The following is a 27709-nucleotide window of genomic DNA, read 5'->3' as shown; positions in this document are numbered from 1 at the left end:
CTGGGCTCACTTCCAAAATAAAGCTCCTGCACCCAAGTTTACTCAGACCCCAATCTCTGGAAGAAAAAGAATCAGGAAGATAGGATGAGGCAATGCCTAGAAGTCTGTTAAACTGTGATGTACCACCACGTGGCCATTTTGTAAGTATTCCACATATATCTGAGAATATATAGTTTAAGATGTTGACCTTTGGGCTGATAAAGACATTCATTGTTAAGCCTGATCCCCCAAGTTCAATGTATGGGATCCACATGATGAAAGGAAAGAACCAACTCATGAAAGGTGCCCTCACCTCCACACATGATCTGTGCACCACAAATACACCCACACACCACAAAAATGTAATTTTTTTTTTTTTTTTTTTTTTTTTTTTTTTTATGGGTCACTGAGGCTTTTATTTTGCATGTAGAACTGCTGGGGCAGGGATCTTACCTGCGGCCACCCTAAAGATCACACTGGGCTTCAGACACTTAGCTTGGAAGTGAGGTGACAGAAACAATGATTCAGACCAATCACATGATTACAAGGCTGGGGTTTCCAGCAGGCTCAAGGTGGTCAGGTGTGGCTGTCTAAGGACGCCTAAGGAAGCAGTGGCATGGGAGGGACAAGCACTGGGCCAGCTTTGAGCCGCCTCGTTGACATCAGGGACAGGGTCGAAGCAGCTGGTGGCTCCAGGGATCTCCACACACACTTTATTTGGCCAGGGGGTTCCTGAAGCACCTGCCGGCAAACTTGGCCTTGGAGCCCAGCTCTTCCTCGATTCTAAGGATCTGATTGTACTTGGCCAGGCGCTCAGATCGGCATGGGGCACCAGTCTTGATCTGCCCAGTGCAGAGTCCCACCACCAGGTCAGCGATGAAAGTATCCTCAGTCTCCCCAGAGCGATGGGACACCATGACGCCCCAACCATTGGACTGGGCCAGCTTACACGCCTGCAGAGACTCGGTCACAGAGCCAATCTGGTTCACTTTGAGCAGGAGGCAGTTGCAGGACTTCTCACTCACAGCCTTGGCAATCCTCTTAGGGTTGGTTACTGTGAGATCATCCCCAACCACCTGGATGCCTGAACTGGCTGTGAACTTCTTCCAGGCCTCCCAATCATCCTGGTCGAAGGGGTCTTCGATGGACACCACTGGATAGCCCTGGATGAAGGACTTATACAGGTCAGCCAGCTGGTCGGGCGTGATGTACCTGCTGGCATCATCAGGAGATTTGAAGTCCAGGTCATACTTGCCAGACCGGAAGAACTCAGAGGCAGCCACGTCCATGCCGATGACAACCTGGTCGGTGTAGCCGGCCTTCCCAATTGCGTTCTTCAGCAGCTCCAGGGCTTCTTTGTTCTCCAGGATGTTGGGTGCAAACCCGCCCTCATCACCCACATTGGTGGCATCCTTCCCGTATTTCTCCTTGATGACATTCTTCAGGTTGTGATAAACCTCTGCCCCAATGCGCATGGCTTCCCGGAAACTGGACGCCCCCACGGGGAGGATCATGAACTCCTGCATGGCCAGCTTGTTGCCAGCATGAGAACCGCCGTTGATCACATTGAAAGCTGGAACCGGCAGGATGACTTCAGGGTTGCCAGCCAAGTCAGCGATGTGACGGTAAAGGGGTACTCCCTTTTCTGCGGCACCAGCTTTACAGACAGCCAGGGACACTCCCAGGATGGCGTTTGCACCAAATTTGGATTTATTTTCAGTGCCATCCATCTCAATCATCAGTTTGTCGATCTTCTCTTGTTCCACAACACTCAGTTTCTTGCTAACCAGAGCAGGTGCGATAGTTTTATTGATGTGCTCAACAGCCTTTGAGACACCCTTCCCCATGTAGCGAGTCTTATCATTGTCACGGAGTTCTAGGGCCTCATAGATGCCTGTGGAGGCACCACTGGGCACGGCAGCTCGGAAGAGACCTTTTGAGGTGCAGAGGTCAACCTCAACAGTGGGGTTCCCACGGGAGTCAAAGATCTCTCGGGCATGGATCTTGAGAATAGACATGGTTTGTTTCTTGCAGCCGGGTTGCTGTGCAGGAAACGAACAGATGTTTCTGCAAACACCCTGGAGAGCGTTTAGGAGAGACGTGCGCGCGACCCTGCTCCCGAGCTGCTCTAAGCGCCTCCCACTTCGACAGCGTCCGCTGTTCGGGAACCCCCGCCCACTTCTCGCCTTTGGGGCCCGCCCTTCGTGCTCCTTGTGTTGGCATTGGCTCCGCGTGCTATCACTCCAGAAGAAGAGCGTGACTGAGGTGTCCGCTTGGCCCGCACAGCCTGGGGGCGGTGGCCCGGAGGCGGGGTCATTCGGTGCTGGCTGGGCCTGTGGCATCGTTGGGTGGCTTGGAGGGCTTCTCCACAAAAATGTAATTTAGCAAAAAAAAAAAAATTTAGGAAGATATGGGTTCAGTGACCTGTGTGTGTCCCTCGGGATATGTTGACTTAACATGCCAACATATTAAGTGCTTGTTCAAGTCTTCAACATTCTGACCGTTGCCTGCTTGGCTTATCATGTACACAGCATATATAGGACATCTGTAATGTCCCATGTCACCTGCCCCTGGCCCCTGCCACGGTGGCTGATTGACATTCTCTGAAAAGGGACACATCATATTCATGCTGTCACTTCAATTCCTACTCTGGGTTTGCCTTTTTGTGTGAGGGTATAGTTAGAGCAAGCCCTAGAACTTTGTTCAGAGCCTATTCCTGTGTCAAAAAGATATAAGGCAAAGGTAGCCACTCACGAGAGAGGGAGAACTGAAGATTGACTCTTTCCTTCAAAACTTTCAGAACACTCTTCTCAGGAAGATCTATCAGTAGTAAGCAGTCAAAGGTCATTACTACTCTGTTCCCTGACTGCAGCAGGCACTCTTCATCCTAAGTCCCATCTGTCTCTGCTTCCTCACTTACACCAGCTAGAGACTCAGACAGTGTTGTGGAATATTAGCTTAAGATGTGTTAACATTCATTTATGCTGTGGAATATTTGTTTAATGATGCAAAGATGTGTTGCATTCTTTATGTTGCATTCGTTTAATTCTGTTACTTTGCTTGCCTAAAATACCTGATTGGTCCAATAGAGAGGTGAACGGCCAATAGGTAGGCAGGAGAGGGATAGGCGGGGCTTCTAGGCAGAGAAAAATAGGGAAGAGAGAAGAAGAGAAGTGAGAAGAGGAGGATGCCAGGGGCCAGCCACACAGCCACACAGCCACAAAGCCTGCCATGGAGTAAGAAGGAAAGAAATACAGAATAGAGAAAGGTAAAAGCTCAGAGACAAAAGGTAGATGAGTTAAGAAAAGCTGACTAGAAATAAGCCAAGCTAAGGCTGGGCATTCATAAGTAAGAATAATTCTCCATGTACTATTTGGGAGCTGGGTGGTGGGCCCCCAAAGAGCAAAGAGTTAAAAAAAAAAACAGTGTCTGGTCTCCAGTGAGGTATCCACTCATGTGGGCTGTCTGCCTCCATGTTTCTCTCTGAAGCTCACTACATATACCGGCACAGTCCAGGCTATGTTAAGAGCTTCATCGCATTTCTGCACCAGTGGGGAATGAGAGTCAATACAGAAATGTCCCTGTTGCCCTTTTAAAAAAAACATGTGAATGCAGGTGCACGCATGCCATAGTGTAAATGTGGAAGTCAGAGACCACTGTGGGAGTCGGTTCTCTTTCACCTGTACACGGGATCTGGGAATCGAGCTCAGGCCACCAGGCTTGTCCTGTAAGCACCTTCACTTAATGAGCCGTCTCACCAGCCCCGATGCCCATCCCTTACATGATTGACTGGGAAAGACATTGCTCTGTTGTTCCTCAGAGATCCAAGGAGAGAACAATACCTTGTGTTATGACCATTTCTGAGATCTTCCCATTCCAGAATGAAGCAGATGTAGAAAGGGGTGTGCTAGGCAATGTGTGGCTCCTGAACAATGAGACAACAGAAACAGTGATTATACAAGAGTGTGGCTTTACAATTTTTATTACATTACATTTATTGTATATAAGGGGGATCTGTGCCCTGACAGATATGTGAAGGTCAGAGGTTAATTTGTGGGAGATGGTTCTCTCCTTCCACCATTTGGGTCCCAGGGATTAAACAGGTTTGTTGGCTTGGCAGCAAGTGTGCTTACCTGCTAAGCTATCTCATGGCCTGTGTTTGGCTTTTGAAAATAAATGTTCTTAACCTTGAAGATAGACTGGTGATTCAGGTCAACCAGATCCCCATGACATGAAAGCCAGACAGTCTAAATGCCTTCATTTACAGATAGCATCATCTCCTAGAAGGAGTTTCTAGATTGGGTTAATGAAGACATGAAGACCCACCTTAAATACAGGTGGCTGTGGTCCCGAACTGAATTAAAGAGAAGCAAGCTGAATACTAGCATTCAGCATTTTCTGCTTCCTGACTGTTGATGTCATGTGACCAGCCACCTAGCACTGTTTCCTGTCTTCCCTGTTTCCATGTCTTCCCTGTCATGGACTGGTCCTTTAAATCATTGAGCCCAAATAAGCCCTTCCTTAAGTTGCTTGTCAGGCATTTGGTCACAGCAACAAAGAAAGAAAGTAACACAGATGAGTTTCTGGAAGTCCACTAAGAAATCAGAAGGAGGCAGCAGAGAGCCCTGCTTACCTAGGCAGGCAACAACTGAGCATGCTTTTTGAATTCTCAGTCTAAGAGACTGGTGGGTTCATTGTGAGGTGATGAAATGGTGTTTATGGACATGGCCTCCAAGTGTGTCACACACTAGCCTTTAGTAATTTAAAATGTCTAGTTTGACTTTTTATACAAGCTTATATGGCATCTACTTCAGAATACAGACCAGAACTCAGCTTTTCTATGATTTGTTAAATTAATGAGCAAGTAAGTGGGGATCCCCATTATATATGCTTGCTTCAGTAAGATCTAGGCATGATGTTGTGGAAGACCAAACAGTTTATTGTTAAACAAAAAGCCACATGGTTGTTGGCTAGGGAAAAGAGCCGACATAAGTACCCTTCAGGAGAGAGATTTGTTAGGAGAAAGGGCCTTGACCAAGATGGGGTTTTGAAAGAAAAGAAATATTAACAACATAACAGGGCCTTAAAAGGAAGGAGAGGCTTCCCATTAAAACAGTGAGAAGCCTTATGAGGGATTAGTTTAAAGAATAAGCTCATTCTCTCTCTCTCTCTGTTTTTGATACAGAGTTTCTCTGTGTAACTCTGACTGTCCTGAACTCACTCCAGAGATCAGGCTGGCTTCAAACTCAGATCTGCCTGCCTCTGCTTCCTGAGTGCTGGGATTAAAGGCGTGCGCCACCACACAGCGAGATAGCTGTCTTAACAGCAATAGGAACCCTATGATCAAAAGTGACTTTTGGGAGGAAAGTGTTTATTTCAGCGTATAATCCTCATGGTACAGTCCCATCACTATAGGAGTCAGGACAGGAACAGAGGAGTACTGTTTACTGTTTTGCTCAGTCTGCCTTCTTATAGCACCCAGGACCACCAATCCAAGTCCAGTGAGCTGCACCCTCTCACATCAACCATCAAGAAAATGCACCACAGGCTTGCTCACAGGCCAATCTGCTGGGGGCATTTTCTCATGAGGCTCCCTCTTCCCAAATGACTACCTTGTGTCAAGTTGACATAAGATTAATCAGCACAATTGACCCTTGCTAACATGACATGTAACATCACTATTAAATCATAGCCTTTCATTTTTTGTCCCCAAAGTATCATATTAATATCAACATAAACCATTCCAACTTTTAAAAGTTCCAGTCTTTTAAAAAACTTCAAACCTTTAAAGTTATATGTCTCTATAATATCTAAAGTCATCTCTAAAATATCTACAGAAGCTACAAAATTTCCAAATGTCCTTTTTTTCCCCCTCAAGGCAGAGTTTCTCTGTGTAGCCATAGCTGTCATGGAACTCAATATGTAGACTAAGGAGACTCGAACTCAGGTCCCATGCTGTAGATAAATTCTTCTGTACACTGTGTGAATATATGTCACTATGACTGCTTTAATAAATAATCTACTGGCCAATAGCTGAACAGAATAAAGTTAGGCAGGAAAGCCAAACTGAGAATGATGGGATGAGGAAGGGCAGAGTCAGAGGAGTTACTGGCCAGATGCAGAAGAAGCAGGAAATGAATGTGCCATGCTAATAAAGGTCCCACCATGTGGCAAAGCATAAATAAGGAATATGGGTTAACTTAAAATGTAAAAGCTAGTGAGTAATAAGCCTGAGCTATGGGCCAAGTATTTATAATTTATATTAAGCCTCTATTTAGGAACAGTCAGTCAGGATGGGAAAACTCCATTTATAGTCCCCTGCCTGTTGTGGGAATTTGATCCATTCAGCCAATGGTATTGGGGTTACTAGACATGGACATGGTCTGCTCTGGGTCTGACTGATTAAAAATGGAGGAAGAGAGTCTCTTCCTCTCTCTCTTGGATGTGGAAGGTTTCCTGATGCCACACTTTGGTGACCTGGTATGAAGCTTTCTCCATTCTCCCCTAGCAGAAAAAGAGCCAGCAGGGCCACTTCATCCTGTATTCCTTCATTTTGTATTCATGAGTGTGCTATTTCTTTTAGCCTTTAATAAACTCTTGAACAGAATGTTGCAAATTCTCACTTCACATGGCACCCAATGTGGGGCTTGAACCCACAACCCTGGGAAAAGAATCTCATGTTCTCCTGACTGAACTAGAAACATTTTACTAGAGACGTATGCTGGAGCATTGCCAGTCTTGATTTATACAGGTATTCCCATGATGGGCATGACTTCCAATAGGTGTGTAATTATAAAATCACCCCTTTCAGAACTCAAAGCAGTTGCCCATTGAAATTCTGAAAACATAACTATTGTATGGTGTACATATTTTAATTTTCCAAATTCTGTAAAATGAACATTCATTTGCCAAATTTTATTTCTTTGTATACATTTAGGGTAACTTCCTGCAGGTAATGGAGTTTTGTTATAGAAGGAACAAGTAGGACCTTTTTTTTACAATTTTCTTGGCTTGTTGACAAGTGATAGAAAAATCTTTTCAAACCTTTGCTATTGACATGATATTTATAAAATTCTGAGGCCTCCAGCACATTTTCTATTAATAACTGATCAATTTCATCATTACCTTCTGCTAGAGGACCTGGCAGACCCATATGGGATTTGATGTGTGTGTATATGTTTCCTATTTCTGACCATTTCCTGTAATTGTATAAATAAATTCAGTGGTTTCAATGTGTAAAACAACTTTTTGCATATTGAGAATCAGTAACAATATTGAGAGGTTCTGTAAAGTCTATTAGTACCATGAGAATGACATACAATTCTGACTTTTGTACAGAATCATAAGGGCTTTGAACCATTTTACTTAAATTTCCTGATTTATAGCGTGCCTTTCATGATTTATTTGTATCAATATAGAATGTAGGGGCTCCAGAAATTGGTGGTCCCTCTCAATGTGAGAAAGGATCCAACTGCTTCTTTTTGTGGATTTAAGTCTGTCGCTTTTGGGATAATTGTTGTTAGTCTCTCCCAAAAAATTACTGCAAGCTTTTTGCCAATATTCATTTACTGCACATAAAGAGGAAATTTCCTCATTAGTAAAGGTACTAAAATTTATGCTGGGTCCATTCCTGGCAATTGACAATGCCTTAATTTTCCTTTTAGAATCAAATTAGAAACCTTTTCCATATATGTCTTTAATTTCTTATACTCTGTTTATGTGGTAAAAATATCCATTTCTGATGGTTGAGCTGGAACAGGGACAGAGTGAGAGAGCAAAGAAAGAGATACCATGATACAGGGAGACATCAAGGGAACAGAGAGATACAGAGTGCTAGGGAAGTTCTCAGGAATCCACAAGGATGATCCCACCTTAGACTACTAGCAATAGTGGAGAAAGTGCCTGAACTGGCCTACTCTGGTAATCAGATTGATGAATATCCTAATTGTCATCATAGAGTCTCCATACAGTAACTGATAGAAGCAGATGCAGAAATCCACAGCTAAGCACCAAGCCAAGCTCAAGGAGTCCAGCTGAAGAGGATGAAGAGGGATTCTATGAGCAATGGGCATCAAGATCATGATTGAAAAATGTACAGAGACAACCAAACCAAACTAGTAGGAACTCATGAACTGTGGACCAACAGCTGAGCCTCCATAGGACTGGACTAGGCCCTCTGCATAGATGAGAGAGTTGTTTAACTTGACCTGCTTAAGAGGCCCCTGGCAGTGGGGTTCCACCCCTGTTGCATGAGTGGGCTTTTTGGAGCCCAGTACCTATGGTGGGACACCTTACACAGACTTGGTTTAGGAGGAAGGGCTTGGACCTGCCTCAACTGAATGTACCATGCTCTGCTGACTCTCCATGGGAGTCCTTGCCTTGAAGGAACTGGTAATGTGGTGTAGGTTGGGGGGAAAGCTGTGAGTGGGAGGAGGGAGGAGAGGAGCACCTGTGGTTGGTATGTAAAATGAACAGAAAATTTCTTAATAAAAAAAGAAAAAAATCCATTCCCGATAATATCTTCCCTCTGCATTAAAATATCCATAGGGAAATGCCTAGAGGATAATATAGCCAGAATGCAGTTAAGCTCTGGATCCATGTGTGCATCCTATAATTTCTTCTTCACCAAAGCCAATTCTCTCTCAGCTTCAGCTGATAATTCTCTTGGAGTATTTAAGTCCTTGTCACCATTTAAGATTTTGAACAAATTATTCAGTTCATCATTTTTTACCTTCCACTAATATCTCTTAACTGGCTGAGAATAATTATAAATAGCTACCATGAAGGCAAAATTTTTCCTATTCTTTTCTTGTAGAGATATAGTGAAGAAAGTCTTCAAGTCAATAACTATAATAGGTCATCATTTAGGTAATAGGGAAGGCAAAGGAATTTCAGGCTATAGAGAGCCTATCAGCTGAATTACTTCATTTATGGCTCTCAGATCTGTCAGCGTTCTCTATTTTCCAGATTTTTTTAAAAATAACAAATACAGGAGAATTCCAAGGCCTGGTTGATTCTTCAATATGTTGAGCATTTAGGTGCTCCTGAACCAACAACTCTTCTAAGGCCTGTAGTTTCTCTGATGTCATAGGTCATTGCCCAACCCAGACAGGTTTGTTTGTTAACCATTTTAATGGTAGGGCTGTTTGTACCTCTGAGATATCAACAGCAATTTTGCCCTGTTTTTGTACAACCTGAATGGTTGGTGACTTTTGTAGAGCCTTACAATATTCTTCCCAGAAACATGATTTGGTTTGTGGTTTGTTTCAGAGATTGGAGGAATATTAATCTGGGTATTCTATTGATGGAACAGATCACAACCTCATGGATTCATTGCTACATTAGCCACATATGGCCTCAATTTTCCTCTCTGTCCTTCTGGCCCTATACATTCAACCCACTTCATGTTTTGTTTTACCTGAGATAGGGTTCCAATTCCTAAGAACTGAACATCTATCCCCTGAAGAGGCCAATTTGGATGCTATGATTATGGTGTAATTATGGTCACATCTGCTCCTATGTCCAACAGACCATCAATTATGTTATTTATCTATACCCTTAGCCTTGGTCTTTGGTCATTTATAGAAGTCTGACAAAATGTTCATTTTATGGTTTCTTCTTGAATTTTTGATTCATCTTCCAAAGCTCTCCTATCATCCAGAGCAGTATGTTTTTTCACTTTAGGTCCTGGATCTTCTAATTGTTCTGGGAAGGAGATTTCCCCACTGTGACTGGGAATGACTGGACAATAATTTTTCCTAATGGTGATCTCTAAAGTCTCTAGAAGGATGATGGGGCCCCACAACAATGATTCTACCTGGCCCATAATAATGCCATTGATTCAATAAACATCAAAGATTGGCCTTGGACTACAAACTGCTCGAGACAATTCTAAAGTAGCTAGCTGAGATAGTCCACCATTTTACACCACTCTAGCCAGAACCTCAGATAAGCCTTACCCATTATGCAGAGACTGGCTGAGTAACAAATGTTACAGCTAATCCTCATGAGACTTAACCATTGTTTTAGTCTTTTACAGGATCCCATAGAGATACAAGGAAGTATCTCTACTTGTATACAAGATACAATATACAAGAAAACAATGTTCCCTCTCCCAACAGGTTTTTTATTTTTCTCAGGGTTATGGATAATTGTCATAAGTAAGGGGGTGGTTATAATTTATTATAGGGTTGGGGGTGGAACAATAAAGATTAGACTCAGAAATCACATTTGGAATAGAAAAAAAGGGGGATAGGATAGAATAATAAGGTAGATTATTATATCTACCTGTAAACCAAAAAAGCAACTAGCAGTTTTAGATAATTTGCATTGGTATGGATTCTTGTGTATTGATACAAATGTAAAGTTATTTTTCTTTTCCTGTTTAAGATAATTTTATATTGATATAAATTCAAAATTATTTTTTGTTATAATGTATATATGTTTCTATTTCTGTTTGAAATATTTTTGTATCTAGATACAAATATAAAATTATTTTTTGTCAAACTGCATATGTTTCAACTTTTGTCTAGGATATTTTGTATATTGATATAAATTAAGGTTATTTTTGTCATATCACAGTCTATATTTCTACCTCTGATTAAGATATTTTTGTACATTTTCACAAATTCGATGTCATTGTCCTTATACTGTACATCTGTTTATAAATTGTTTTTTATAATGTGAAGTCTTAGTCATTAAATTATATAGATTGATAAGAATTACAGGTTAATAGTCATCCATGTTTGTTAGACTTATAGTCATGTCAGTTAGGTTTTCTAGATATACACAGATATATTTCAGATGGGTAGGCAATCTTCAAACACCTCATAGACCTAGAGAATATTATGTTTAAATGTTTTAATAACTTAGAATTCTGTTGACGTGAGACATAACTGCTCCTGGCAGCACTAACCTATTCCTGAGATGATGATGGGCATTGAAGATACTCCATATGGAATTTGTTTTCTTCTTGGCAAAACTGGCCTGTTGGGCAAAGAACTCTCCTTTCCTTGACTGCTGACAGTACAAATGTCATCCAATCTGAATGAGCAGGGCACAAGGAAAATCGAATGCTGAACCTTCCCAAGACAGGGTAGGACAGTCTTTCAAAATTTCCTGCTTCTGACAATGGTCTGTCAGATATCATAGGCCTATAGCCAAAGTTGGATGCCACAAGGATGCAGAGAAACATTGGGTGACTGTCTAGGTAGCCAGCCATTTGTCATTTCTTGCATTTTTTGGAAGTCACATGCTTGCATTTCCTGCTTACTCTGGTAATGTTACTTTTCTTCCCAGGTCTTTGATAGGGTTGAAGACTAGATAGGTACAGTTATAATCCTCTCATTTCTTAGCTAAGGGCATATCAAATACAAGACAGACTCTTCAGGATAGGACAGCTATTAGAGTAATTGCTGTAATTTGCCAATTACCTATGGTCTGGACATCTAGAATGTGTTTCTTGCTTGATGTTGTTCTTGTTAGTTATAGGTCCATTTTTGGTTGTGTTATCTTTTCTTTCTTCTGGACAATACTTGATAATTGTTCTTATTGCATATTGTTTTGTATTAGGATTAGAACCTATTAATTAGACAAAAAAGGGGAAGTGTGGGAATTTGATCTGTTCAGCCAATGGTATTGGGGTTACTAGACATGGACATGGTCTGCTCTGGGTACATGGCCAGTTAAGAATGGAGGAAGAGGAGTCTCTCTCCCTCTCTCTTGGATGTAGAAGGTTTCCTGATGCCACAGTTTGGTGACCTGGTATGGAGCTTTCTCCATTCTCCCCTGGCAGACAAAGAGGCACCAGGGCCAATTCATCCTGATTTCCTTCATTTTGTATTCATGAGTGTGCTATATCCTTTAGCCCCTTAATAAACTCTTGTACCGACTTTTGTGCATTCTTACTTCGTCTGCCAATGTTTCCTGAGTGCTGAGACTAAAGGCATGTGCCACTACCACCCAGCTCCAAATGTCTCAAATGTGGGATCCTGTAAAATAAGTTATGTTCTTTCTTGCTCAAAGAGGGCATAACCAGGGCACAGTTGTGGGGCATACTGGGCTGCAAAGAGGGTGCTGAAAGAAATTTAGATAAATAGAGCTTAAGCTTTAAGCTGTTTGTGCAGAGTGGATACAAATGGTATCAGAGGAAGTTAGTTTAAGCTGTTTGTGCAGAGAATAGATACAAAGGATGGCTAAGAAAAAGTTAGCTTGGGTTGTTTGTATGGAGATTAAAGACAAATAGTGAGAAAGGAAGTTAGCTCAAGTTACTTATGCTAAAAACAGGAGATGATGTCAGGGCATAAACAACTTGTAAATAGGGTGATCTTTAAAATGATTGGTTGGTTCCCATCCCCTCCTAGGGTTCTGAGGTTTTCTGGTATAAAAGAGACTTACTGCCTATCAAAAAATGAGGTTCTTGCTTGACTTGACTCCCCGCTGCTTCTGATTATCTCAGGAGGAGGGAGGGATTGTCAGAGGGAGGCTGGGGAACAGGCTAGAGGCCTGCACTTGCCTTTCCTCGGTTTTAGGCCACCTCTTCACAGGTGACCTAGGTTCCCAGTGGGGCAGGTCCCCACACACAGTCACAATCAGATCAAAACAAAGCCAAAGTCCACAGTGTGAAGTCTGTGTCAGACTTCTGGGACTCATTATCTTCTGGGCTCCCGAGGGCTTGGCAGTGGCACTTCTGACTCTGCCACTCATACCACATGCAGCTTGTTTCTTAGACTCAAGGCTGGCCCCACTTCACAGCTTCTGACCTCCTGTGGTTGTTCCATGGGACTGGCATCCCATGGGACAAAATGCTAGGGCTCCTCTGAAGCTGGGGTTTGCCTTTACAATAGTCCCTTGGACTTTCTTCAGGGACCCTAATGCTGCCACATGGTGCCAAGCCTCAGCTCTCTTTATTGTCCCTTCAATCATGGGCTGCTCCTTCACCAATGGCCTCTACTGGCCTTTTTAGGGACTCAGGAATCAGGGACCCTAATGCTGCCACATGGTGCCAAGCCTCAGCTCTCTTTATTGTCCCTTCAATCATGGGCTGCTCCTTCACCAATGGCCTCTACTGGCCTTTTTAGGGACTCAGGAAAAATGTACTAGTATGTTGGTCATGAAAGCCCAAATTATGAAACCATATACCATCAAAGACATAGAGGATGCTTAAATTATAAATGAATATTAGATTCCACTGAATATAAAATGCTTGGGAAAATGCTGATCTGAAGTTTAAAAGCCAGACCACTGTTGGGGACAGCATCTTTAGGGGGATGGCTGCATCCTTTACTTATCAGGAAACTAGACATGAAAGAACTCAGTAATTTGGGGGTAGGCAAGAGGTGAGATTGTTCTAAGAGGGGTAATTTGTGCATCAAAATCTTCAATATTTCTTGACTCTGAAGGAAGCCAACCAAAAAGACACTAGAACTTGGACTGGTTGTGGGAGCCCATTTTCAGGTTCCTAGTGGCTTTACTCAGCAGGTCTGCATAGAGAGGATGATTGGACCATGGGCATGAGTGCAGGTGTCTGAGATGATCTGCACTTGGCTGTGCTGGGGTGGGGGTAGATCTTTTGTTCCACCCCTTGGCATTTCTATAAATACTCTAGGGCAGACAGAGTCAGGGCTTGTTGGAATAGGTTCCAGGCCCTCTCAAGGCTATCCTGCATTTTCTGTTTATCTCCACAATCTAAATCCTACTAATATTTCCTGTTGCTTTCACTCAAGAAAACTCTGAGGAACTGTGGGGTTGGTGGGTAAACACCCTGCAACTGGTGAGATGGCTCTGGGGGTCAAGGTGCTTGCTTTCAAGGCTGACATCCTGAATTTAATCCTTGGGTCACACATGGAAGGAGAGCAGTTCTCATCTGTCCTTCACATGTGTACTCATAAACACATGCACACTAGAACTTTAGTTGGATGGACAGTGGGGAGTTTGTTCTACAACATAGGAAAACCAAACTAAGAGTACTAATATCATAAGGTTCAAATCATGGGATTACAGGAGCAGAAAGTCAAATGGGTTGAGATTCACTGACAAATACAACGTTTACAGGACATCTGGTCAAACATCTGCCCCTGATCATTCATCTAAGGGCCATGCAGTAATTGGGATTCTTAGAATGAAAAGGGTGGGGATATAGCTCAGTTGGTAGAGTGCTTGCCTAGGATGAATGAAGCTCTGAGTTTTAACCTCAGCATTGCATAAACTGGCATGTGCATTCATGTAATCCCAGCACTCATGAACTGGAGGCAGCAGGCTCAGAACTTTACGGTCAGGGCTGGAGATAGCTCAGTCAGTAGGGTGCTTGCTACTCAAACATGAGGACTGAAGTCCAAACTCTGCCACCCACATATGCAAGAATATCCCCCAATGTAAACACACAAAATAAATTTTAAAAATTTAAGGTCACAAAACAAGGAAAGAGGGACCATAGAGATGGCATAGTGAGTAAAAGCGCTTGAGTTCAGGTGAGATCCAATTCCACAAAGCTGTCCTCAGACCTCTGATATTCACTGTGGGATGCCCATATCACTCCCAACAAACAAAATAAATAAAACTGTGGAAAGCAATGTAAGGAAAACATGACAAGTTTATTTTATTGATTTGGCTAGAAATTAAAGGAGTTTATACATTTAATGTGGTATAATTAGCCTGAAAGATCAAGTTATCCTAATAAACATTTAGGCACTTAGGTAGCATGTCAGAGCTTTAGGCCAATTAGGAATAAACCTTTTAATTGTGAATCCTTGAAAAGATATCTTTTTTTTTTTTTTTTTTTTTTTTTTTTTTTTTTGGGTGCAGTGAACTTTATTGATGGTATTCAAGAGAGTAGGGCTCCCTAAGCCCCTCCTGTTGTTCTGGGGGTCTGGGATGGAAACTGTGAGGGAGATGCTCAGTATCGGGGGCTGAGATGGGACAGGAACTGCTCAGCAGCCGAGGGGCTCTCTTGCTGTCCTTGCTGGGGTGGGTGGTCCAGGGCGGGCTTCTTACTCCTTGGAGGCCATGTAGGCCATGAGGTCCACCACCCTGTTGCTGTAGCCAAATTCATTGTCGTACCAGGAAATGAGCTTCACAAAGTTGTCATTGAGAGCAATGCCAGCCCCAGCATCGAAGGTGGAAGAGTGGGGGTCACTGTTGAAGTCGCAAGAGACAACCTGGTCCTCAGTGTAGCCCAGGATGCCCTTTAGTGGGCCCTCCGACGCCTGCTTCACCACCTTCTTGATGTCGTCATACTTGGCAGGTTTCTGCAGGCGGCATGTCAAATCCACGACGGACACATTGGGGGTAGGAACACGGAAGGCCATGCCCGTGAGCTTCCCATTCAGCTCTGGGATGACCTTGCCCACAGCCTTGGCGGCACCGGTGGATGCAGGGATGATGTTCTGGGCTGCCCCACGGCCATCACGCCACAGCTTCCCAGAGGGGCCATCCACAGTCTTCTGGGTGGCAGTGATGGCATGGACTGTGGTCATGAGTCCCTCCACAATGCCAAAGTTGTCATGGATGACCTTGGCCAGGGGGGCTAAGCAGTTGGTGGTGCAGGAAGCGTTGCTGATAATCTTGAGTGAATTGTCGTACTTCTCATGGTTGACACCCATCACAAACATGGGGGCGTCAGCAGAAGGGGCGGAGATGATGACCCTTTTGGCCCCGCCTTTCAAGTGGGCCCCAGCCTTCTCCATGGTGGTGAAGACACCAGTGGACTCCACAACATACTCGGCACCAGCCTCACCCCACTTGATGTTGGCGGGATCTCGCTCCTGGAAGATGGTGATGGCCTTCCCGTTGATGACCAGCTTCCCGTTCTCAGCCTTGACTGTGCCGTTGAACTTGCCATGGGTGGAGTCATACTGGAACATGTAGACCATGTAGTTGAGGTCAATGAAGGGATCATTGATGGCAACAATATCAACTTTGCCAGACTGGAAGGCAGCCCTGGCAACCAGGCGTCCAATTCGGCCAAATCCGTTCACTCCGACCTTCACCATCGTGTCTCAGGAACGAGGCTGGCACTGCACAGAAAGATGCGGCTGTCTCTGGAACAGGGAGGAGCAGAGAGCCTGAAAAGATATCTTTAAGACAATAGCTTTTGCCTCCCTTCCTTAATGGTTACTCCTCCAGTCTTTAAGACTCAACCCTACCTCTATCACATGGTATTCCTAAGGAGTAAGGCCTCTGCAGTAGAGACCCTAAATAAACAAACAAATAAAATAAACAAATGAATTAATGAATGAATGAAAGAATAAATAAATAAATAAATAAATAAATAAATAAATAAATAAATAAATAAATAAATAAAAACAGCTGCCATGGCTTGTGGTGATGTTTTATTTGTGCTGAAATGTGAAGTTTTATTTGTATGTTAATAAAATTTGCCTGTAGATCAGAGGTCATAGTCAGCCATAAACAGAAGTCAGGTGCTGGTAGCCCATGCCCTTAATCCTATGACATAGCAGGCAGAGTCTGTGTGTTCAAGGACACAGCCAAGCGTGGTGACACACGCCTTTAATCCCAGTACCAACCATAGAGACCTGGAGATCTGTATAGACAGGCAGAGATGAGGAAGTGATGTGGCTGGGCTGAGAGCCAATGAGAAGGCAGAACAGCAAGGCAATAAAGGTGCAGGTTAGACAGGAAAAGATTCTCTTGGGAAGCTATGGCAACGTGGTGAGCTAAGGTTAGTTGGTGGCTATTCTGATCTCTATGGCTTGCTCCCCCCCTTTTTTATTTAAAGATAGCATGAATCTTAAAAGGTCTTATTAATAAAAACAAACCCAGAGCCAGGCATTGGGGTGAATGCTGAAAGATCAAAGAGAAGCAGCCACAGCTAACCTCACCTTGCCAACTTCTCAGCTGACCCTGTTTCCTCAAACTGGAAACCTCTGAATCCTCATCCAGAATGAATCTCAGCTGAACTGCTGCTAAAAGCCTAAAAGCTTAACAGACTCTAGTCACTGGTTTTCATGCCTTATATACCTTCTGCTTCCTGCCATCACTTCCTGAGATTAAAGACATGTGTTACCATGCCTGACTGTTTCCAGTGTGGCTTTGAACTCAGAGATCCAGACGGATCTCTGCCTCCAGAATGTTAGGATTAAAGGTGTGTGTGCCACCATTTTCTGGACTCTATGTCTATGTAGTGGCTGTTCTGTTCTCTGACCACAGATAAGTTTATTAAGATGCACAATATATTGGTGGATACAATATCACCACATTTCCCCTTTTTTGTCTAAAATTTAAAGAAGCTTGTAACTAATACAAGAAAAACTATATATAATAAGTATATACAATATATACAGTCAAGAATTGCATTAACAATGTTGAGTCCACTAACATTTGACAGATTCAGACAAAAAACTCCATTAATATACAACAATATCCAGTCCATTAACATTTGACAAATTCAGATAAAAAATTTTCATTACTTATCCTATTTAAAACAAGTAGTTACTTTTTAAAAGTAGATTCAATAATCTCCCTTTTTATCTTATATCCATATTCTTTTTTTTCTGAGGAGATCCAAAATTTTACCTTTTATCTTATCATTTCTATATCTTCCCTTTTTTCAGAGTAGATTCAATATTCTACCTTTTTCTATATCTTTTTTTCTTTTTCTTTTTAAACAAGAATCCTGTATCTAATCTCCTTTGTTTAGCTTTTTTTTTTGGTTCCTCCTCTCATTGGGTGCCAGATATAGCACGAATCTTGGGTGGTGCACGCCTTTAATCCCAGCACTCGGGAGGCAGAGCCAGGCGGATCTTTGTGAGTTCGAGGCCAGCCTGGGCTACCAAGTGAGTTCCAGGAAAGGCGCAAAGCTACACAGAGAAACCCTGTCTGGAAAAACAAAAAAAAAAAAAAAAAGGTTTTATTAATAAAAATAAAAATAAACCCGGAACCAGGTATTGGAGTGAACACTGAAAGATCAGAGACAGAACCAGCCACAGCTATTTCTTTTCTTTTTCTTTCTTTCTTTTTCTTTTCTTTTCTTTCTTTCTTTTTTTTTTTTTTAAGTTTCTGGTTTTTCAAGACAGGGTTTCTCCATGTAGTTTTGGAGCCTGTCCTTGATCTCACTTTGTAGACCAGGATGGCCTCAAACTCACAGAGATCCACTTGCCTCTGCCTCCTGAGCGCTGGGATTAAAGATCGGCAAAGGTCAGTTTGGAAAAGTTTGGCAAGACAAATGGCAGGGAGAAATTGCTGTGAAGATTTGCTCTTCTAGGGAAGAATATTCATGGTCCTGAGAGACAGACATTTATCAGACTGTGATTACTCCAAACCACAGAGGAAGCACAAACAAAACAAAACAAAAAGCTAAACAAAGGAGATTAGATACAGGGTTCTTGTTTAAAAAGAAAAAAAAGAAGATATAGAAAAGGATAGATCATTGAATCTACTCTGAAAAAAGGGAAGATACAAAAATAATAAAATGTAGAATTTTGGATCTACTCAGAAAAAAACAAATTGGATATGGTAAGATAAAATGGATATTATTGAATCTACTTTTAAGAAGGAACTACTTGTTTTAAATAGGATAAGTAATGAAATTTTTTTATCTGAATTTGTCAAATGTTAATGGACTGGACATTGTTATATATTAATGGAGTTTTTTTGTCTGAATCTGTCAAATGTTAGTGGACTCAACATTGTTAATGTAATTCTTGACTATATATTATATATACTTATTGTATATAGTTTTTCTAGTATTAGTTACATGCTTCTTTAAATTTTAGACAAAAAAGGGGAAATGTGGTGATATTGTATCCACCAATATATTGTGCATCTTAATAAACTTATCTGTGGTCAGAGAACAGAACAGCCACTACATAGACATAGAGTCCAGAAAATGGTGGCACACACACCTTTAATTCTAACATTCTGGAGGCAGAGATCCATTCAGATCTGAGTTCAAAGCCACGCTGGAAACAGTCAGGCATGGTGACACATATCTTTAATCTCAGGAAGTGATGGCAGGAAGCAGAAGGTATATAAGGCATGAAAACCAGTGACTAGAGTCTGTTAAGCTTTTAGGCTTTTAGCAGCAGTTCAGCTGAGATTCATTCTGGATGAGGATTCAGAGGTTTCCAGTTTGAGGAAACAGGGTCAGCTGAGAAGTTGGCGAGGTGAGGTTAGCTGTGGCTGCTTCTCTTTGATCTTTCAGCATTCACCCCAATGCCTGGCTCTGGGTTTGTTTTTTATTAATAAGACCTTTTAAGATTCATGCTATAATGGCTAAGGCAGGCAATGTCTAAGATGTCTGTTTACCTCACAGCATGGCTCTAAAGTAGATTAGATAGCTACATGGTAATTTAAAGGATTCTTTTTAAATGTCTATTGGTTTAGCATGGTAGTCTATACCTTTAGGTACTTGTACTTGAGAGGCAGAGGCAGGTGATCTCTGAGTTCCAGGCCAGCCAGAGTTACATGGTGAAACCCTGTGTGAAAAAGCAATGTAAGGGAAATGAAGCAGATCTAATTAATTTCTAAAGAGAGTCAGGCTGATGAGGAAGACTTATCATCCCAAATTCCTGTGAATCTTCGTACTCTTTAGTCGGTGCCCTGAGCATCCATCTCCCCACTGGTGTTTAACGTGGCTCTGAGATCTCCGAGTCAGGCCAGACATTCAGGCAAGCTCCTATGCTGCCAGGAGATGACACAAAGCCAACAGTCAAGTCCTGTGAACTGCACAAGATCACAGTTACATTTGGTGCTTTGATTGATACAAGACTGGTCCACAGCAGGCAGAGGAGTCTACACCAGACCTGTCACGAAACTGGAAAGAGCATAAGGGGTGTTTCTGGCCTCCTCCTTTGTCGAGTTGGGTCTGGACAGCAATTCATTCTGAGCACAAATTGCTTTATCATCGTTCATTTGGTTTTCATCTCATACAACACTTTGCTGTGAGAACAGCTACAGTTCTCCCACCCCAGCCTCGTGACCCAGGTCATTACCAGAGTTCTCTTCCTGCTGCATTAAGACTGAGACAGGGAACACTGGAAGAAATCTGTCTTCATGTTTGGTTGAAACCTGAGAACACTGTCAAGGTCAGCCTAAGGATCTCCGGCTTTGGTAGACAAAGCATATTTAGTACAGAAGGAGATGCCTGAGCTGGAGTCTGAGCAGTTTGGGGGAAAACCCTTTTCTTCTTAATCCCCAGGCTAAATTCTGAGTCTTCACAATGATCTTGGCTCTTTTATTTATACCCTACATTCATGTATATTCATTTCAGTGTCTTCAACTTCAACACATAACAATGGAATCTGCAATATCTGGACCTCTAAGATTAGCACAATTCCCTTGGACTGGCCTGTGTATACATGAGAAGGCCATTTCTCCCATTCCACACTGGACCAGGAGGTGGTGAATGAACATTCCCCAAACTGGAAACAGTTAGCTTCCTGTGATGGCTATTCTTGGTTGTCAACTTGACTGTATCTGGAATGAACTACAATCCAGAAATGGAGGGCACATTTGCAATCCAGATCTTAAGACAGGAAAACAACATGCCTTTGAACTTTTTCCATTCACAGCTAGCCATTGTTGGAATACAGCCTGGAAGTTATTCCAAAAAATTCATTCTCTCTCTCTCTCTTTCTCTCCCCGTGTGTGTGTGTGTGTGTGTGTGTGTGTGTGTGTGTGTGTGTGTGTGTGTGTAGTGAGAGAGAGTGAAAGCAAGTGAGAGCAAGAGATTCATTCCATAAATTCTGTGACTCTAGAGAACCCTGACAGATACACTTCCTAAAGGGTGGAATAAAAAAGGGTCCCAGACCAGGACCTTACCTGAAAAGCATCTAGACAGGCCAGCCTGTGGAGCTCTTTTGCATCTACCTGCTGAATCAAAGAAAAGGCAGTAAAACTCCTGTCAAGCCCAAAAACATGCAAAGCCTGTGGGATACACTAGCTTGTTGACAAATGGACTCGGACAAAACAGGACCAAGTTTCTAAGGCATTGGTTTCTTTCAGGAAACATAAATGATATGAACCTTGAGAAATCAGGCCTGCCTCCCAGTGGGAAGTCTATCTCACAGTCCCTCTCCTGAAACATCAAATCTTCAAAGGGGCAAGATAGCCTGTCTGTTACCTTCAGGGTAGAAGCATTTTGAGTTTGATGCCTTGAGGTATGATTTTCTCAATCTTCTAGATTTTTCCGCTTTAGATGAGTTCAATATTTACTTAGGGAAAGTGACCTACCAAAGTGACCTGGAATAGCAGAAGTCATTGCACAAAGTAGGTTGGGATTCAGGCAAACTCCTATGCTGCAGGGAGGTGACAAACCTGGGAGCCAAAGTTCTGTGAACTACACAAGGTTATGGTTCTACCAAGTTTAGGTGGAATGGTTGGAGTATAGGTGGATGTTTCTTTCCTGCCCACCAGTTCTCAAATAACGGACTCAGAGGCCAAATATGAATTATAAATGCTCAGCCAATAGATCAGGCTTGTTACTAGCTAACTTTTACATTTAAATGAATCCATATTTCTTATCTATGCTTAGTACCTTTTCTCAGTATGGCACATTCATCTTGCTTCCCCCTGCATCTGCTTACAACTTCCTTGACTCCACCCTTCTTCATTCCAGCATACTCTGTCTCAGGCTGTCTTGCCCAATCTCTTCCTGCCCAGCTATTGGGCAGCTTTTTATTAACAATGACAGCAACACATATTTACAGTGTACAGAAGGATTATTCCACAGCAATAGAAGGTGGTACCCATATGCTGAGAAGACAAGTTTGCAAGCAGTCCTGTCATCAGTTAGGACTTCAGCCAAACCCAAACAAAGAAAGTCAGTATCATATTTTATAGCTATCTTTCCAGAGAGTGACATTAGAGCCTAGGTTCCCCCATTAAGATACAACAAAGCCTTTGAACTCCATTCAAAAGATGTCAGATGTATTACCCTCTTAGCTGTAAGTTGGGAATCTGTGTTAAATGCATTTTTCTAGAAGTCAACGCTAACCATCTTCTCAAGAAACTGCTTTAAGAACTGCAGCATAAGGAAAAAACATATGAGTCAGGTTCCTCCAGGACCTTTTGATAAATATTTCAAGTGGGATTTAGTGATAACAGAATAGCCAACCTCATAGTAAAAAACTAAGTTGTGGTATCAGTAATACACTATAACTAGATTATGCTAAGACTCTGCCTTATTTTCTTCACTATAAAGTAAAATTAGAAGTTGTATGTTACTTTTAATATAAGCATTTAGCATTTATATTTTATGCTAATTGCATACATTTGGTTATAATTGGTATGTTTCTATATCATGGTTTTCAACCTAGCCTTTTTTCTATGGCCAGTTAGATTGAATAATAATGCTACTTAATGCTGCCCTATGGTTTATTCAATAAAAGCATGCTTAAAAATTTAGTATCCTAACAATTTCCAAGCTATATCCATATACATCTTAACTAGTTTTCTTCCTTAAGTTGGCTTTTCAGAATCAAATGCTAGGGTTTACTGGAGCAAGTGAGAAAGGGCCTGCTAATGGCTAATATTGCCAGAAGGGCTCTCAGAAGCAGCCTAGCAGCTTAGGGCAAAACTGAGTGTGGGGAGGCTAAGTCCAGCAGAGCCCACCAAGATGGAACCCAAGCATCCCATCTACTAATTTTAGGTTAGTTCTCTCTATTTGCTTATGGTATCTGTGGTATGTGGCCCAACTTATGGCTTCCCTTTTTGATCTACAATCCAGATCACTAAATCACCCTGTTGAACCTTTACATGCTGTGAATATACTCTAAACCCTTGTATTGTATAGCTTAATACCCTCACTTCTTTGCAGAGACAGGTTTCTCCTGCAGCCCAGGTATCCCAGCTAATTTGATGTCAACTTGGCATAAGCTAGTGTCATTTTTAGAAGAGGGAACCTCAATTGAGAAAATGCCCCCACCTGTGGCCAAGCCTGTGGTGCATTTTCTTGATTGATGTGGGAGGGCCCAGATCACTGAGGGCAGTACTATCCATGGCATGTGCTGGTGGTCCTGGGTTCTACAAGAAAGCATGCTGAACAAGCCTTGAGGAGAAAACAAGTAAGCAACATTCTTCCATGTCTTCCATGTGATGGCCTGGCCTGGCCTCTCATTGTACCAAGCCTCAGCTGATCTGCACAACCCTTCATGTTTTTAGAACTAGTACTACCTGGGAGACTCTTATACTACCAAGTTGGGCAGCCAGGATGAGATGCAGCCTCAGCCCCTGTGGACCACAGCTTCTGTGTGCTGAACCCTGAATACTCAGATTTATGATCCTCAGTGATGCTGGTCTCTTAATCACCACGAACTTCTTAGCTCCAAATAACCAGTATCAGTTATCTCAGTAAAGCAAAAGTTTCACTTCAGTGGTCCTTAATCCCACATATTACATAAATGGCCCTAATAGTTTTTGCTTTTGTCTAAAATTTCATGAACCAGTCTGTTGTGGAATATTATTTTAACTATGTAAAGATGTGTTACACTTGTTTAGACTGTGGAATATTACTTTAACTATGTGAAGGTGTGTTATATTTGTGCTGCATTTGTTTAATGATGTAAAGATGGGTTGTATTTGTTTCACCTTGACTGCCCTAAGGCACCTGATTGGTCTAATAAGCTGAATGGCCAATAGCTGGGCAGGAGAGTGATGGGTGGGGCTGGTGGGCTCAGAGATTAAGTAGGAAGAGAAATCCAGACTCAAGAGAGAAGAGAGGGACATGACTGGGGCCAGAAACCAGGCAGCCTCTAGCCAGCCAGACACAAGAAGCAGTGTAAGTAGGACATACAGAAAGGTAAAAAGTCCCAAGGCAAAAGTTCAATAAACATATTGAGATAAGAGCAAAAAAAAAAATTCAGAGCATTCATAATAACAAGTCTCCATGTCATGATCTGGGAACTTGTTGGTAGTCCAAAATAAAAAGCCTGCTACACCAGTCCTCCATTGTCCACACTGCTCTCAGCATTATCTTCCAAGCTTCCACAAAATAGCCCACTGAGCTCTGAGCACTGAGCTGTTTTCCAGTCCAAAGTTCCAATGCTACCAAAGTCCTCTCAAAAACATGGTCAGATCTGTCACAGCAATACCCTACTCTTGGTACAATTTATTTTAGTCTTCTGTAGAGTGACAAAATAAAAGGGATATCCTGTAGCTAGAGAGTTTTCTCTCCGGGTCCTCCCAATCCCCAGCAGTCCCTTAGCCCACTTATAAAATAAACATACAGATGCTTATATTATTTAAACTGCTTGGCCATTAGCTCAGGCCTATCATTGTCTAGCTCTTACTTTTTTTTTTTTAGCTCTTACTCATATTTAGCCCATTTTTATTAATCTATACTTTGTCACATGGCTCGTGGCTCTATGGCACCTTACATCTTCCTTGTTCTGGCAGCGGCTGCAGTCTATCTCCCTGCCTTCCTCTTCCCTCAATTCTCCTGTTAGTCCCACCTATACTTCCTGCCTGGCTACTGGCCAGTCAGTATTTTATTTATTAACCAATCAGAGCAACACATTTGCCATACAGAACATCCCACAGCACTTCCCCTTTTCTTTTTCTTTCTTTCTTTCTTTTTTTTTTTTTTTAAAAAAAGGAAGGACTGAGAGGATTTCAGTCCTTTTGGATGAAGGAATGGAAGAGATAGGTCATTGGTGGCTGATCCACTGCTTCTCTGATCATTCAGGTTCTTACTCTAGGTTTTTTAATGATAAAGAATAATTAGATGAATACATCATCTGGTGTCCAACTCAGGGCGCAAAATCAAGATAGTCACTCAACGCCTGGATTTGCAGCCACCAGAGACACACCTGCCAGAGCTGGTTGGCTTTTCCTTTCTTGCCCCAAGCTCTGACTCTGGGATTTTCCTGTTGTAGCCTCTCTATAACAGCCTCTAGCTGCTGCCCAAACTCCACAGGACCCAAAACTCCAGAGGTGCCCGGGCTCCAAACGGAGTTAGCCACTCATGACTGGCTGGCTCTGCCTCTAGGCAGCTCCCATCACACATGCTTTGTATGCATGTTCCCCCATGTCTGCTTTTCAGATGGCTGGCTCCTTCCCGTGGGTTGGGGGTTTCCCCTGGACCCCCTCCTCTGGGCCACTGCCACACCAGGTCAGCCACCTCAACACCCGCTTGGGCTTTTGTTCCTATGACAGCTACACACTCTCAGCTCACAGCTACAGCTGCCCTCAGCCAGGCTGTGTACTGCCTGTGTTCTCTGCCTGGCCATGCTGTGCGGCAACAGCCAGCCTCACACTTCTCTGTCATTGTCAGCAGATCTGATAAGAAAACTGGGAAGAATTAGTTTTAAAAGGGGGCTTTTCCTTCTGTTAAAAATGGGAAATATGCAGGGAGTTAGGTCTCTGTATATTTCCACAAATGGATGGTTTGAAAATGAACAATTAATTGAAGAGATAATCAATTTAACTAGGATTAACAATGCCAATTATAATCATTATAATTTTAGTAATTCATGTTTTATCCCTAAAAGTTGTTTGATATTGGTGTCAAATACAAAAAATTGACTGATAAAATCCTTAGATTAATGAAACTAAGAAAAAATATTCAGAGACAGAAGAGTTTGAGCAGAAGTTAGCATACCATTGCATTGTGAAATTGAGGAGGAGTGGTCCAAGGTTGTTAGAAAACCAACCTTAATTTATCCAATTACCATTCAAGAATGACTGCCAAATAGGCATCCCCAAGGCTATTCTGAAGTTAACTGGGATCCTATAGAAATATTAGATTTGAAGATATTTAAGGAAGCAATACTTTCATATGATATGTATTCACCTTTTGTCAAGTAGGTGTTAAATTCATGGCTCACTCAAAATAGAATTATTCCATAAGAATGGGAAGATTTAGATATAGCAGTATTCGAAGCTGGTCCTCAGCTACAGTGGAATACCTGGTAGAGATGAAACTAGGGCCATCAACAACAAGGTAGGGCTAGAGGTTGAGATTTCCCAAGATCAAATCCTTGGTGAGGACCATTACACTGATGTGGAACGATAGGTTACATCTGATGATCATGGCTTGACCCTATGCTATACAGTAGCTTTGAATGCTTGGAGAAAGATGGGAGAGTCAGGAAAGAGGACTGAGCCATTTACTAAAATTATATAAGCCCCCAAAGAAGCCTTCACACTGATGCTATACAAAGATTTTAGGCCACTAACTAGCTCCCAAATCATGACACGAAGACTATTAATTGTAAATGCTCAGCCAAGCTTAGGCTTGTTTCACTTAAATTAGCCAGTTTCTCTTTATCTACCTGTTGTCTCAGGGCTTTTTATTTTTCTTTCCTTCTGTATATCTTACTTTTACTGCCTCTGATGTTTGCCTGGCTTCTTGCCCCCAGTCATGTCCCTCAAATCTTCTCCTTTCTCATTCTTTGTGAGCCTAGATTTCTCCTATTTATTCTCTGTGCTTACCAGCCCTTTATATCATTTCTCTGCCCAGCTATTGGACATTCAGCTCTTTATTAGACCAATCAGGCGCCTTGGGCAGACAAGGTGAAGTAAATGCAAACGTAATTAATCACACATCCTTACATTGTTAAGCACATGCAAACATAATCACACATCCTTACATTGTTAAACAAATGTAGCACAAAAAAAGTCACACACCTTTACACAGTTAAAGTAATATTCCACAGTATAAACAAATCTAACATCTTTGCCTAGTTAAATATTCCACAGCATTCAGGTTTCCAGAATTCCTGAGCTGCCCCATGCTTGCGTGGACTTTTTGATGCTGTTGTGTCTGTCTGCAGCTGAAACAGGCCCTTCTCCATATTCCTGTAAGTGGCCCCAAGGAAACTCACTGGCTCACCAATTCGGACTTTATCAGTATGCATGCTTGGAGCTGTTCTCATCTCCCCTTCTATGGTGAATATATATTTATATGTATTTTATACATGTATATTATATAAAATCTCCCCAGGAAATGTTTGTCACACATCATGTGCCCGAGCCTTTAGTTTTTACTTCAAACTTGTTCATAAGTTCTTATTAGTATACTTAAGATGGCCACAGCTGCCAGCACCCATCAGGCCCCTCCCAAGAGCCTGAGAGACCAACTGAGGCTTTGTAGGAAGACACAGCGGGGGAGGATGAGCCTGGAGAATGCACCATTCACATCTCTGGAACTGAAAAAAGGCAGATCTTCTGGGAAGATGCTTTTAAAGAGTGGTTTCACGAAATTGGGAGAAAAAAAAATGTCGGAACAGAGCGGCACACGTGGTGAGAAGTGAAATGGAGATGCTGCGGAGTGACGGGTGTGGGAGCGTGGTGGCCGAGGAAACAAAGGAGCATGTAGCTGCTAAGGAGGACAGGTCTTCTGCCACCTGGAGGCTCAGGTCACCAGACGCTTGCAGGCCTGGCCCATGGCATGGAATCACCACTGCTGCTGCAGCTGGGCAGCTTGCCCAGCTGAGGAAGGAGAGTGTTGCCCACAGGCTCTAAGTGGTCTGTGCCTGGAGCACCAAAGGGGCAGCCCAAGTAAGGGTAGTGTGCAGTGGCCTGGAGCTCTCACACATCCTGCTCCCTGACTTCCCTGCCTAGCCACATGACCACCCTGACAGGATATCCAAGATGAGTCCCAGTGATAGTCCAGTATTTATGTTTCAGAAACCTTAAACCAGATCAATAGTTCATTGTAGTGTGTATTTGCATGTAATGCTCTTGGAGAAAAATCTGACACACAGCAGATTGTAACACCACTTTAATAAATGAATGTGTGATAGTGAGATGGGAAAGACTGCGGAATTCTTGT

At 42.4% G+C, this 27709-nt stretch overlaps 2 protein-coding genes across 2 annotated transcripts; both read right to left on the bottom strand.

Annotated features, from left to right (window-relative positions):
* Positions 1-369: 369 nt before the first annotated feature.
* On the bottom strand, positions 370-2340 carry LOC131926184 (alpha-enolase-like). Its single transcript, XM_059281477.1, has one exon. It carries the CDS (start codon positions 2319-2321, stop codon positions 693-695), a length of 1629 nt encoding a protein of 542 aa, XP_059137460.1. The 5' UTR covers positions 2322-2340; the 3' UTR covers positions 370-692.
* Positions 2341-14941: 12601 nt separating this feature from the next.
* On the bottom strand, positions 14942-16034 carry LOC131926636 (glyceraldehyde-3-phosphate dehydrogenase). The gene has a single exon (XM_059282181.1). The coding sequence runs from the start codon at positions 15966-15968 to the stop codon at positions 14967-14969; it is 1002 nt and encodes a 333-aa protein (XP_059138164.1). The 5' UTR covers positions 15969-16034; the 3' UTR covers positions 14942-14966.
* Between the last annotated feature and the right edge of the window lie 11675 nt (positions 16035-27709).

The sequence above is a fragment of the Peromyscus eremicus genome, chromosome 16_21, assembly GCF_949786415.1.
Source record: "Peromyscus eremicus chromosome 16_21, PerEre_H2_v1, whole genome shotgun sequence".
NCBI lineage: Eukaryota > Metazoa > Chordata > Mammalia > Rodentia > Cricetidae > Peromyscus > Peromyscus eremicus.
Note: the sequence above shows the minus strand (reverse complement) of the source record. Positions and strands in the feature narration are given on the sequence as shown.

Coding starts and splice junctions, on each gene's coding strand:
- LOC131926184 (XM_059281477.1), bottom strand. CDS start 2,321: ATGCCACAGGCCCAGCCAGCACCGAATGACCCCGCCTCCGGGCCACCG.
- LOC131926636 (XM_059282181.1), bottom strand. CDS start 15,968: ATGGTGAAGGTCGGAGTGAACGGATTTGGCCGAATTGGACGCCTGGTT.